General features: G+C 40.8%; 1 protein-coding gene across 1 annotated transcript in view; it reads right to left on the reverse strand.

The window, feature by feature from the left end:
• Positions 1-14,570, reverse strand: part of dars1 (aspartyl-tRNA synthetase 1) — a 65,542-nt gene that overhangs the window by 6,080 nt on the left and 44,892 nt on the right. The window contains exons 11-12 of the mRNA XM_078552477.1: positions 6,173-6,307; positions 5,275-5,422 (exon numbers count right to left, since the gene is read on the reverse strand). Coding sequence (XP_078408603.1) covers positions 5,275-5,422; positions 6,173-6,307 — 283 coding nt within the window. The remainder of the gene's footprint in view (positions 1-5,274; positions 5,423-6,172; positions 6,308-14,570) is intronic.

Below are 14,570 nucleotides of genomic sequence, written 5' to 3' on the forward strand. Positions count from 1 at the left end.
AATGCCTTAATTTTAAAATCCTCATGCTTGTTTTTAAACTCATCAAATACGTTGCTCCTCCCTACGCTGAAACTTCCTCCAGTCCTTCAACCCTCAAAATATCAGTGCTTCTCCAATTGTGACCTCTTGTGCATCCTTGATATTCATTGCTCCACCATTGGTGGACATGCTCTCTGTAACCTAAGCCCTAAGAGCACTCTCCCTAAACCGCTGTTCCTCTACCTCTCTTCCCACCTTTAAGACGCTCCTTTAAACCTACTAAAGTCCTCATATCTTTTTTAGCTTGGTGTCCAATTTTGTTTGGATGTGTTGTGATATGCATTGGAACTGAGAATGGCATCAGCGATTGAGCGGCGGGGAGAAAAGTAGAGGGAGAATGGAGAGTAGAGGGAGGATAGAGAGTAGAGAGAGAGAGGCAGGGAGGGAGAACAAAAGAAATAGGAGCATGAGTAAACCACATGGCCCATAGAGCCTGCTTCGCCATTCAATATGATCATGACTGATCTTGGGCTTCAACTCCATTTTCCTGCCCGTTCCCCAAATCCCTTAATTCCCTGAGACACCAAAAAATCCATCTATCCCAGCCTTAATGTATTCAATGATGGAGCATCCACTGCCCTCTGGGATAGAAAATTCTAAAGATTCACAACCCTTGAGCAAAGAAATTTCTCCTCGTCTCAGTCCTAAATGATCAGCCCCTTATCCCAAGACTGTGCCTCCATGTTTTAGATTCCCTGACCAATGGAAACAATCTCTCAGCATCTACCCTTCAAGCCCTTTCAGTATTTTGTAGGTTTCAATGAGATTGCCTCTCATTCTTCTAAACTCCAGAAAATATAAGCCCAATTTTTTCAGCCTCTCGTTATAGGACAACTCTCTCATCCGGGGTACCAATTTAGTGAACCTACATTGCCTCCAATGCAAGAATATCCTTTCTTAAATGTAGATATCTAAACAACACACAGTACTCCAGATGTAGTCTCACCAAAACCCTGTACAACTGTAGCAAGACTCTTTATTCTTGAACTCCAATCCCCTTGCAATAAAGGCCAACATGAAATTTGCCTTCCTAATTGCTTTTTTAAAATTCATTCATAGGATGTGGGCTTCCCTGGCTAGGCCAGCAATTTATTGCCCATCCCTAGTTGCCCTTGATTGCTTGCTGTACCTGCATGCTAACTTTCTGCATTCCTTGTACAAGCACACCCAAATCTCTTTGAACATCAACAAGTTTCTCACCTTTTAAAAAATATTCTGCTTTTTTATTCTTAAGACCAAAGTGAATAACTTCACACTTCCCTATATTATAGCCCATCTGCCATCTTGTTGCCCACTCATCTAACCTGTCTATATCTCTGTGCAGCCTGTGTCCTCCCCACAGCTTATCTTTCCAACTAGCTTGGTATCATCAGCAAAATTTGATACATTACTCTCTGTCCCTTCATCTAAGTCCTGAAAATAGATTGTAAATAGTTGAGGCCCCAGCGCTGATCCTTGCGGCACTCCACTTTTCACTGCCTGCAAACTTGAGACAACCCTGTTTATGCTCACTCTCTGTTTTTTCTCCGTTAATCAATCCTCTATCCATGCTAATATATTAACCTCAACACCATGAGCCCTTATTTTGCCTAATAGCCTTTTGTGTGGCACCTTATCAAATGCCTTTTGGAAATCTAGGTATACTACATGTACTGGTTCCCTTTTATCAACCCTACTAATTGTATCCTCAAAAAACTTTAATAAATTTGTCAAAACAGGGTCTCCCTTTAGTAAAACCATGTTGACCTGTTCTAATAGAGATAGAGAGAGACCACGAGGGCAAAAGATTATAAAGGAGTAACATCACAGGTTTGGTTGGTGAGTATTACTTTCTTTGCTCTTTACGTTATGGCAGTGGTTTAAACATAGAGCTGGGAAACTGTAACTATTATTTTAATCAATAACTTAAACTAGATAAACTAAGTAGTTAATAAAATGAAAAATACTAACTGAATAAAAATCTTAACTATTAACTATATAGAAGGTTAGGCAGGAGGCAGGGCAGGCGACATGTTGCAACTGCAGCACGTGGAAGTTGGTGGAGACTAGTGAAATCCTGAGTACCCAAATCCACTAACTGCAATTCCAGGAATTTCGGATCAGAGCTGTTGAGTTGGGAGTCCAAGCAGCAAGTTTTGCGGGGCATCTGGAAGAAAGTTATCTGGACACTTTGATCCAGGAGGCGGTTAGGTTAGGTAGCAGTTTAGATTTGGTCAGTGATCAGGGACAAAGGCTGTGAGACCACAGGTCAGACAAGTATGGAGACTAGGGTGCAGTGATGGAGAAGCCTCAGTCTTTGGTCTTGTCCTACAGGTACGAGGTATTTGCTACCTGTATGGATGAGAACAAAGACTTCAGGAAAGATGGGCAACTTGGCAACAGCACTATTGCACAGAAGGTCATTTAAGTGGAGGGAATAAAAAGGGATCCGTCAGTGGTAGGATATAGTAGAGTCAGACGGATAGACACCGTTCTCCGGAGTCACAATTGGGGGTCCTGAAGACTGCGTTGCCTGCCTGTTGCCAGGGTTAAGGATCTCTCCTCACTACTGGAAAAGAACTCGGAGCATGGAGGGAAGGAAGCAGTTGTCGTGGTCCATGTGAGAACCAACGACATAGGTAGAACCACAGATGAGGTTCTGTTGAGGGAGACTATAGAACTGTTGTAGCAAAGGTAATCCAATAGTCATGGGGAGCTTTAATCTTCATTTACACTGGATATTGACTTAAGTAATTTGAAGGATGAGTTCATGGAATGCATTTGAGACAGTTCCCTTGAACAATATATCTTGGAACCAAACAAGGAACAGTTTATTTTAGGTCTCTTGTAATGAGACAGAGTTAATTAATAATAGCAAAAGATCATCCAGGGAAGAGTAATCATAAAATCATAGAATTTCAAATTGAATTCAAGAGTGACATACTAAAGTTTGTAACCCGACTATTAAACATAAATAAAGCCAATTACGTAGGTATGTGGGATGAGTTGGCTAAGATAGATTGGGAAATTAGATTAAAAGGTATTACAGTAAATAAGCAATGACAAACATTTGAAGAAATATTTCATAATTCTCTTGAATATACATTCCATTGAGAAATAAACCAGAATTCAGAGCAAAAATGATCCATTCATGGCTAGCTAAAGAGATTAAAATAGTATTAAATTAAAAGAAGAGGCTTACAATGTTGCCAAGAGTGGTAAGCCTAAGAATTGGGTGAGTTTTGGAAACTGACAAAGGTGCACCAAAAAATGATAATGTAGGAGAAAATGTACTGAAGAAATTAAAGCTGACAAATCCCCTGGGCTTGATAGCCTATATCCAAGGTTTCTAAAAAAAAAAGTGGCTGCATAGGTTGTGTGCTTCCAAAATTTCCTAGATTCTAGATGATCACAGTGCATTGAAAGATAAAAAAATGTAACATCCTTATTCAACAAAGGAGGGAAAGAGACACAGAGAGCCGCAGGCCAGTTAGCGTGATATGAGTCATCAGGAAAATGTTGGAATTTATTATTAAGTGGTAACATTTAGAAAATCATAACATAATTAGGCAATGTCAAAATTGTGTAAGGGAAATCATGTTTAACAAATTAGAATTTTTTGAGGGTGTAACTAGCAGGATAGATGAAAGGGCAACAGTGGATGTAGTATATTTGGATTTTCCAAAAAGACTCAATAAGGTGCCACACAAAAGGCTGTTTAGGGTAATATATTAGCATAGATAGGGGATTGGTTAAAGGACAGAAAAAAAGAGTAGAAATAAATAATTAATTTTCATATTGGCAGGCTGTTATTAATGGGATGGTGCAAGGATCACTCTTGGGGCCTCAGTTATTTCTAATCTATGTTAATGACTTAAATGAAGGGATCGAGTGTAATGCATCCAGGTTTGTTGACAATTCAAAGCTGTTAGGAAAAAAGCAGTGAGGAGGACACAAACAGTCTTCAAACAGACATAGAAAGGCTACGAGAGTGGGCAAGAAAGTGGCAGATGGAGCAAAATGCGGAAATTTGAGGTTATTCACTTTGGCAGTAAGGAAAGAAAACAGAAAATTGTTAAAATGATGAGAGACAATTAAATGTTGGTGTTCAAATAGATTTGGGTGTCCTTGTACATGAAACACAAAGTTAACATGCAAGTACAGCATGCAATTAGGAAAGCAAATGCTATGTTGGGTTATTGCAAGGCAGAGGGAATAGAAAATTAAGGAAGCTTTGCTGCAATTATATCAGGCTTTGGTGAGATCACATTTGGAGTACTGTGTACAGTTCTGGTCTCCTTAACCAAAAGAGGACATACTTGTCTTAGAGGGGCTGCAATGAAGAAGCTCTAGATTGGGTGAGAGGGTTGTCCTAAAAGGAAAGATTGAGTAGAATGGGCCTATTCTCTTTGAAGTTTAAAGCAATGAGGGATGATCTAATTGAAACATCTAAGATTCTTAGAGGGCTAGGGGACAGGGTAGATGCTAAGAGGTTGTTTCCCTAGCTGGAGTCTAGAACTAGGGGCATGGTCTCAGGATAAGGGGCCAGTCATTTAGCACTGAAATGAGGAGAAATTACATCACTCAGACAATTGTGAATCTTTGAAATTCTCTACCCCAGAACCCTGTTAGTGCTGAATCATTGAGTATATGCCAGGCAGAGATCAACAGACCTTTGGACTCGAAGGGAAAAATGAAGATCTGGTGGCAAAGTGGAGTTTAGGTCAACAATCAGTCATGTTTTTTTGGCTGGTGGATCGGGCTTGAGGAACTGCACGGTCCACGTCTACTCTTATCTTTATGTTCTTAAGGGGTTAAATGCAAGCTGTTGTTGATTGAGCGAAATGTTGAGCAATGATATTCCCTTGTGGTTTCTCAAATAGTGCCACCCTGAACAGGCAGCTGAGACCTTGATTTAATATCTCATCTTCAAGACAGCAGCACCTCTGACAATGTAGGACTCCCTCAGGACTGGAGAAAAGTTTTAGGATAGATTATGTGCATTGATCCTTGACATGGGCTTGAAGTGACTCAGAGACAAGGCTGCTACCGCTGAGTAATTCAATAAGATAGAATGTAACATTATTTTCAAGTATAATGCACCATGTAAGAGCATCACCAAACATTCTGACACACATTTTTCCTTGCAAACATTCAAATTATTCATTCTCCCAGGCAATAACATTAAGAAAGGCAAAATATAATGAAACCATGTGAAGAAGTAAACTAACTGAATATAGACAGAAGCTATTTTACCTATCTCTCAAACCCTTGAAAATCTGTACCAGAGTTGCGGCAATTTCTGTCACCACCTCGTGATAATGGTAATTGAATGCCATCTCAATATCCAGCCCAACAAACTCAGTCAGGTGGCGATGTGTGTTGGAGTCCTCAGCTCGGAACACTGTAAAACATGGTAAACTTAAGATTTATGTTCATTTTCTAAAGTTCAAAACTAATTGTGATATAATATCCTATATATGTAAATAAATAGTGTTACAACATAATGGACAGTTAAGCTTTGTCTAAAAAAAAGAAATTTGAACGCTGTTGTAAAATGTTAACATTAAAAGTGGGAGGCTGACAAGGATGGTGAGAATATGCTACTTCTGCATGCCTTTAAAAGATTGGGGCATTCCAATAATTTGTATCAGAACTACTGCTATGAAACATCAGTTATTTATATAATGTAAAATGAATAAGATCCTAGTTTGTAAACAGGTGTTCTTTATAACGTGTATACAATCTGAAAGTGCTGAATCAATGGATAATATATAAAGATAGCAGCCATTTTTTGACAGTGAAATGGCTCGGTTTTTAACTATTTTAATGCCATCTGGCTAGACCGTGGTGCAGAATGGTAACACCAGTATGGGTTCAATCTCAGTACCAGCCGTGGTAGTTTATGGAGGCCTCCCTCATGCCTTGCCCCAAGCTAGAGGTGGGGTGGTGTCCCTCAAGTTATTTAACCAATTGTCTCTTTCTAAGAGTGATGCCGATGGTCCTTCATGGACTACAGCAGCTAATTACCTTCATTACCCTCAATGTCATCTATAAATATATAGCACCAGTGATAAGACTCTCCTACCCAAGTTAAGTCCTCTAATAATCATAGCGTTGAAAGGATAGGAAGTTCAGAATGACAAAGACTTACCGGGTCCAATGCAAAACACTTTGTCAAAGTCAGCGCAAATACACATTTGCTTGTAAAGCTGTGGTGATTGAGCCAGGTAAGCACTGGTTTTAAAGTAGGACACAGTAAATACATTGGCCCCTCCTTCACTGGCAGCTGCAAGAAAATCCGTACTTTTTCAATTACCACAATTGATTATTTACATCTCTAAAAATATGATTAATTACTTTTTAACAAATAAAGATTTCTAACAAGTTTTGATCCTGACACATCTCCTTGGGAAGTCACTGCAGGTTCTATTTGGAAGGGCATGTCATCCAACATTGACAGAGCCACCTTCAGACGTGGTTTCTTTGGAATTCATGACTACTCACTGTTTCTAATACATTGGAGATTTTTATACATAAATAGGGAGATATTTAGATAACTCATACATACTACATAATTAAATACATTTGACTATATTGAAATAAAGAAACAGATCATGGCTCATGTTAAAGACTTAAGAGATGATTTTTATGGTGATTAACAAACAACATTAGCACTTAGAGGAAGTGGGGGTGGGAGAAGGGGTTTGTGTGAGAAGTCTTCAAGCCAATTTTGCAGACTTGTGTTGCCTGTTATCTTCTGGTCAGGCTGTTCTTCTGGTGTGATAAGGTTTCAAAAAGGGTTTAAAAATAATGCAAATGAGGCAGACCTTGCCTTTTGCACAAATTCTGAAAGGCATAAGTCATTGCTGAATGTACATTTTAAAGAGGTGCATTGCAACCTCACTTTCTGCCAAATTACACAAGTGAATAGAGTCCACAAGTATTTCAGTGGCTGCAAAAAGATAACATAGATGCATGTTTATTCTTATTTCTTTAAAAGTTTTTTTTAAAAGTTATATTCAACGGATTTAAGAGACTGTGAGCTGGTACTTGTTTTTACTTTGCGTTTGTTAATTTTCTTGTCATGTCTTTCTTGGGGTGATTTTTGCTCTTTAATTTGACATTTTCAGTTTTGTTTGAATTACTTTCATTTTACATCATCCCAACACTGAAGGGAGTTATATTCTCAATTCAAACAAACCATACTGATAAGGAGCACACTTGCACTCAAGGAGAGTGAGGATTTTCGTGGGTTCATAGAGGTGGGTGCATGTGCATCAGGGATCTTCTGATTTCTTGCCTTGACCCTGCCTTTCGGATGCGATATTAAACCTAAGTCGTATCTGCTTCGCAGGTGGATGTAAACGATCACAAGGCATTATTTTACAGAAGAAAATCAGGGGAGTTATACCTGGTGCCCTGACCAGTATTTATTCCTCAATCAAAATGACACAAACAGATTATCTAGTCATTATCACACTGTTGTTCGTGGGAGCTTGCTATGCACAATTTGGCTGCTAAGTTTCCTACATTATTATAGCGACCAAACTTCAGCAAGTATTTCATTGACGGTAAAGCGCTTAGTGATGTCATGTAGTCATGAAATGTGCTATATAAATGCAGGTCTGTCCTTTTTTTTTAAAAAGGAGATGGATCAATACGCCCATCGCACATTTACTTGGGTATGTCTGAGGAACTCTGCTTGCTCTTCATGAGGGAGCTTTGTCATCTCCTGTAAACCAACTTGCAATCTTCGTATATGACTGGAAGAGCCTGTAATGGCAAACACTGCCACAAACCTTAACACAACTGCCTTCTTTCAAAATGCTTCAGGTAATATCAGTTAATCTGCAACACACTGCTGCATAAACCAGGTATTTAAGCCCTGTCTGCCAGACCTATTGACCAGCAGTTTTCCAAAGAAAAGCAGCCAGCAACAGAAGTCTCTTCACTTGCATGCTGAGCAGAAAACTGACCCTCAAAAGAGATTTCATGTTTGAGGGGAATTGTTTACAAAAGTAGGGAGGTTATGCTTCAGTTATGCCAGACACTGGTGAGACCACAGCTGTAGTACTATATACAGTATTGGTCTCCTTATTTAAGGGAAGGTGTAAATGCGTATTAAGCAGTTCAGAAAAGGTTTATTGGACTAATAACAGGAATGGGCAGATTGTCTTCAGAGGAAAGGTTGGAGAGGTTAGGCTTGTATCCACTGAGTTTAGAAGAGTAATAATAGGTGGCTTGATTGAAACCTTTAAGATCCTGAGGGGTCTTCACAGAGTGGATGTGGAGAGGCTGTTTCCTCTTGTGGGAGAATCCAGAATGAGGGGTCATGGTTTATTGAATGGTGGAGCAGGTTCGAGAGGCCTACTCCTGCTCCTAATTCATTTGTTCATCTAGGACATATATACAGGACTGTATTCGTATATACAGGACTGGACAAAAGGGGGCAGTGTTGTACTAGCCAAAATAAACCACTGAGCAGCACTGAAGCGTGACACTAAATGCAAGCAACAAATAGGTTACTGAAACCAAGTGACATGACAAATTTGTTTTCTTTTGGCAAAGATGTTATATGATTCATATTGGATAAAAATATTCATAATAATATAATAATTTTAAATATTAGTAATGGTTATGACCTCTATAAGTTTAACATGTCAGCAATAGCCAGGTGGAAAATAAAACTGCAAGTGTGCCACTGGCAGACATCGTAACATTGATTTGGTCATATGATCATCGAGGCCAATCTTCAAATGCAGGGCTTTTTTTATACCTTATTTATTACAGATTTAGAAAAGTTAGTTTGCTTAAGTAAACCTAAGCATTAAACTGAGTGTTTGTTAAATTACAAATAATTTTGCAGGATTGATAATTGTACAGGTTTATATAATAAACGCAACAAATGGTGTCACTTGTAATCATACTGGATTAAAAGTTTCAAGGGCTACCATCTTATAACGTCACCATCATTTTTGTCAATACAGCATTTTTTATTTACTATTTTTCAATTGAAACATAGGGCAGAATTTTGCTGTCGGCGAGCGGGGGGGGCGGAACCCCCGACGTCACCCCACCCCACTTAAATTTTCAGGAAGGCGGGGCTCAGCAAAATCAGCTGCAGGCCTGCCAACCTGTCAATGGCCACTTGAGGCCATTGACAGGATCAATTAATCAATTAAAGGAAGGTTGGCGGGCAGGTCAGGAGCCCCAGGGGCAAATAGAGAAAACATGAAACCTCATCCAGCGGTGGAATGAGGTTTCATGTAGGGTTTTAAAAATTGTAATAAAGTTGTTCTGTAAATTATGAACATGTCCCAACTCATGTGACATTCTCACATGAGGGGACATGTAAGGGATTTTTCTTTTCTCTATTTTTAATAGTTTTAAAAGTCGAGGCGATCTTCCCGAGGCTGCACTTAGCCTCAGGGGAATGAGTGCGCTCTTTCGTGCGAATGTGTGAAAGAACGCACTCTCGATTTTAGGGATTCCCCCCCCGCCGCCCGCACAGGAAGCGCATAGCGGTTCCCAGCAGATGTCACGCTGGGCGGGCCTTAATTAGCCCGCCCACGTAAAATGGCGGCGATCGGCTCCGTGCCTGCCTGCGATTGGGTCAGGCCCGCACGCCCGACAGGCAGAAAATTCTGCCCATAGGTTATATTGCATACATTTTAATTTTCCTCAGTCAAAAATATAACCATAATGAACATTTTACACTGAAACCAACAGCCTTGCCATTGCTGGCAACCCATGAACAATTAAAAAGTAATGGAAAGAGATACACTTTTCACCATCTCATTATGTCCTCCATGTCACAAACCATTCACTGCCAAGAGCGCAGCCAAACAACCCAATTTGCCGCATTCTCAACATGAATTTTGTGAAAGCTTGTACTATGCTTTGTTCCCTAAAATGTATATTGGCCTAACAGGACATCCTGGATAATATCTGATTGTAAATTTTTGCATATTATTTTTTGCACAGTAGTTTGCAATCTCTCATTTCCTCACTGCAAGATAACTTTTTAAAATTATATAAATTGTTTTTTCCGAATGGCAGTTTCAATTTTGCAAATTTATGAATAACCTTTTTCAAAATCTCCAGATAAATAATGCCAGTGAGTGCCATTTGAGATTAATACTGTTGTAAAGTTGTACTAGATATACAGGCTAAAAACCTACCTCATACCTTTTAAGGGTCCTGATAATACTTTAGGCAAGCAGCTAAAAATGGTTAGTGTTACAAGCTGACTACAGCTAATACAATGAGAAAAGTACATTTTTGCATGGTGTTTTAAGCTTTATAACAATATTCCATCAGCACAGTTTTCAAATGTGTATCAAACTTTCCATACATATGTGCGTTCAAAAGGCTGATGTGACATGACTAGTGTGTGGGTGAAGAGAATTAGCATGCTTTCTGATTTTGGGTACTAGTTTGATTCTGATTTCAGCCCACACTGCTGACTATCAGCAATGCAAAAGTGAAAGTCTCTCCCTGTAAGTACATAGCCTTTCCATTGGCAAGTCCTCAGCTGTGCCTCCTCATCATGACACATGGAAACTGGGTCTCTCACGACCTGAGGCTAAAGCTTCAGAGGAACTCTGAGGTGGCTTGGCTCCCAGACATGCATTATGCAGGCCTATTAGCATGTGGGCACACCCTGGCACTCATGAGCCAATCTTGCAGCTATGGGCAAGCAGCTCCGCAGCCTCATAGCTACCTTGGGAGAGCTGAAGGCCAAGGGAGCAAACTCTGACAAAAAAATCTGTAGTGGAGCTCAAAGTAGGACTGTTACCCTTTTGGCAACTGCTGCCGGCAAGCCAATGTCAAACATAGTGCTTTGCATTCCTTTGGACTCAACCAGGAAGGTTTAGAGGGGGGAATTCCTGACATTTGTGCAGCCCAGAATCTCCATAAATTTTGCCTAGGCTTGCACCCTGGAGAGGTCACTCTAGTTTTGCCGTAGAGCATTAACACAACGTGAGAGACAGCAGTTGAGTGATAATCCCAACTTGAATGGTATAGAAAACTGGATGTCTCTGACGGTGGGAGAGACAATCGTGCACCACTGGTCAGCCACCTCAAGTTGGGCAGCATCCAACTGGTAAGGTGCTGACGCATTACAGTCCATCTGCTTCAATATGTGCTTGGAGCTCTGAGTCTAGAGGCAACAAATGGACGGAATCTATCGCACCAAGCAAACAAACGAAACAAACAAAAAGATGTTCCAACTCTTTGATTGGTAAGTTGGAATATCAGGACCACGTGCACGGGACTGACAGATGAATTGCAGCTGGTTGATAGCATGTACTAGACAGTTGCGGTCAACATGGAACTTGATGGGCTGAACATAGCATTCCTACAAGAGTCCAGGCTTGTTGAGAGCGGATCACTGAAAGAAAAACATTACATGTTTGTCTGGCAGAGTAATGCTTAGAGGAAGTGCATGAGCAAAGTGTAAGTTTCGCTGTCAGCAACTCGCTACTCTCAATGATAGAACCCCCCCTCCCATAAATGGTTCAGGACATGTTCTCTCTCTCTGCCTTTCAACTCAAAGAGCCAGTTAACCTCATGCATATCTATGCTCAAATGTCAGAACATCTTTACCTACTGAGGGATTTCAAGAATGGGCAAGACCATGAGGCATGGCCCTCCTGCGTCGAATATCATGGGCTAGGAAAGATAAATGAGAACAGATAGAGACTACTTGAGCTTAGCTGTTAACACAAGCTTTGTGTAACTAACACCTTCTTTCAGAACAAACTATGATACAAGATGTCCTAGTGATATCCAAGATCAGGTGACTGGCACCAGCTGGATCTGATCATCACCAGATGTGACTCTCTGAACAGCATTCTCAACACATGCAGTTACCGCAGCCCTGACTGTGATACAGATCACTTCCCGATGTGCACTAGGGTGAGGATACAACCACTGAAGCTTTTTCATTCAAAGCTGAAATGCCATCCTCATATCAACATCAGCCATACTGCCTCAGGTAAAAACCAACAGTTCTGAGACTCGATTAAACAGGTGCAGTGATTCCCACACAGAATGCAGAAGTGAAATGGAATATACTTTGAGGTACCATCTACGACATTGTACTCTTAACATATGGTAAGAGTGGAACAATACTGGCTGGTTCAAGGTTAACGTTACTGCGACGGAACTGTCATTGAAGGCAAGCAGTCGCTCTCATAAATTACAAGAAAGATCTGAGTGAGAAAACTCTGAATGCACCAAGAGCCACTTGAAGTAAAGTCCAACAGTGGTGCACCAATAGTTACTGGTTACAACTCTGCCAGAATATCCAGATGTCTTTCCATACAGGGCATGTCAGGGACATGCATGAACAGATCAAAGTGGCAACAAGGTCCATTAGCAAAGAAAAGGGCTCCATTGAAAACAACGGCAGGGGAGCCATCACCGATTGCAATAAACAGTTGGGAGAGATGGGTGGAACACTACCTTAAATTGTACTCTAGGAAAAACACTATCACTGAGGAAGCACTAGACACCATAGAAAGCCTGCCTGTCCCAGCAGAGCTAGATATGGTATCCACAGTAGAAGAGCTTAGCAAAGCTATTGACTCACTTGCCTTAGGCAAAGGTCCATGTACTGATGTTACACCACCTGAGCTTATCAAGCACAGGAATCTTGCAGGTTCTGCACAAATTTCTCTGTTTCTGCTGGAGGTAGGTGCCAGTGCCCGAGGATTTGGGTGATGCAAAGATAGTAACACTGTAGAAGAATAAGGTTGACCACAACAATTGCAACAACCATAAAGGCATCTTTCTGCTGAGCATCATTAGAAAAGTATTTGTCCATGATGCCCTTGTGAGAGTGTAGATCCTGGTTGAATGCATTTATCCTGAATCCCAGTGTGGTTTCAGAACTGGAAGATCTACAATTGACATGGTCTTCTCAGTCCAGCAGTTGCGAGAGAAATGTTGTGAACAATGCAGACCTCTATATATTGCCATCATCGATCTCACCAAGGCATTCGACCATGTGAGCAGAGGTAGTCTATTTAAGCTGCTGGAGAAAATTGGCTGTCCACCAAAGCTGCTCAATGTGATCTCCTCTTTCCATGACAACACAATGGGTATGGTCAGCGATGATGGGGCAACATTGGAACCCAGAGTGGGATCAAACAGGATTCTTGCTCTGACACTCTTTTGCATATTCTTGTCTTTACTGCTGTCATATGCCTTCAGGTCATATACAGCGGCTATCTACTTACATTCCAGAACTGATAGAAGGCTGTTTAGCCTTGCCCAATTAAGATCCAAGACAAAGCTATGCCAGGTTCTGATCAGAGAATTGCTCTATATTGATGATGCCGCACTAATGTTCCATACTGAGGAACACTGCAGCATCAAACGGACACACACACTCACACCTGTAAAGAGTTGACCATCACATCAGGAAGCCAATTGTCATGGTCCAGGATGTTGCCATACTGCCATTCATCATCATTTACAATGTGACACTTGAGATTGTTGATAGCTTCACATATCCCGGCTCCACAATCACCAGCAATCTGTCATTTGATGCTAAAATCAACACATGCGTTACAAAAGTTGCAGCTGTTTTGCCCAAGCCAAGTAAGTGTGTATGGAACAATAACAACCTCACGGAATATCAAACTGTGAGCCTACCAAGCCTGCATACTCAGCAGTCTCTTCTACAGTGGTGAGACCTGGACAACAGATGTCCAGAAGAAAAATAGGCTGAACAGTTTCCAACTTCCCTGCCTCAGATGTATCCTCAACATCTCTTGCCAGGGCAAGGTCACCAACTCAGAGGTCCTGAAGCATTCCAACAGCATCAACATAAACTTATTGCTAAGCCTACATCGTCTGCGCTGCCTTGGCCACGTTTATCGGATGGATGACAGCCATATACCCAAAGATTTTCTTTTAAGATTAGCTACAGGGTCACAACCTCCTGGGTGTTCTATACCATTGCTACAAGGACACCTGCAAGTGAGAAATAAAGATGGTGAACCTTGATACTAACAACTGGTGGACAGTCGCTGATGATTGTGACCTCTGGAGGCTGATTGTTTGGAAGGGCATTGGAAGGGGTAAGCAGAAACAAAAAGCTCAGCTGGTCGAGAAGAGAGCCCAGAGAAAACAAAGGCCAGCGAATCATGCACTTTCTCAGCCCACTGTTTACCTCTGCCTCATTTGTTGCATAGGCTGCCATCCAGAATGAGGCTCCTGAGCCACACCAGGCGATGCGTAACACACAGCGCAAACCATCATCTTATGTGACAGATGGCTGCCACAGATCATCGTATACATAGGGGGAAGTTAAGCTAAACATACTAAAAAGGGCTAGTAGTATATGGCAAAGAGTCTGTTTTTAATTATTACTAGATCAGGGTGTTTACTGGTATTTTGGGATTACATTCCACATATCTATCCATTCTTTTGTAAAAAGCAAATACCTCATCAATAAATTACTGACAATGCATAAACATGGTGTGTTTGCAGTTATTCTTATCCTTATATCTTTAAAGTGTAGCATGTTCTAAACT

Source organism: Cetorhinus maximus, chromosome 11 (assembly GCF_964194155.1).
Source record: "Cetorhinus maximus chromosome 11, sCetMax3.hap1.1, whole genome shotgun sequence".
NCBI lineage: Eukaryota > Metazoa > Chordata > Chondrichthyes > Lamniformes > Cetorhinidae > Cetorhinus > Cetorhinus maximus.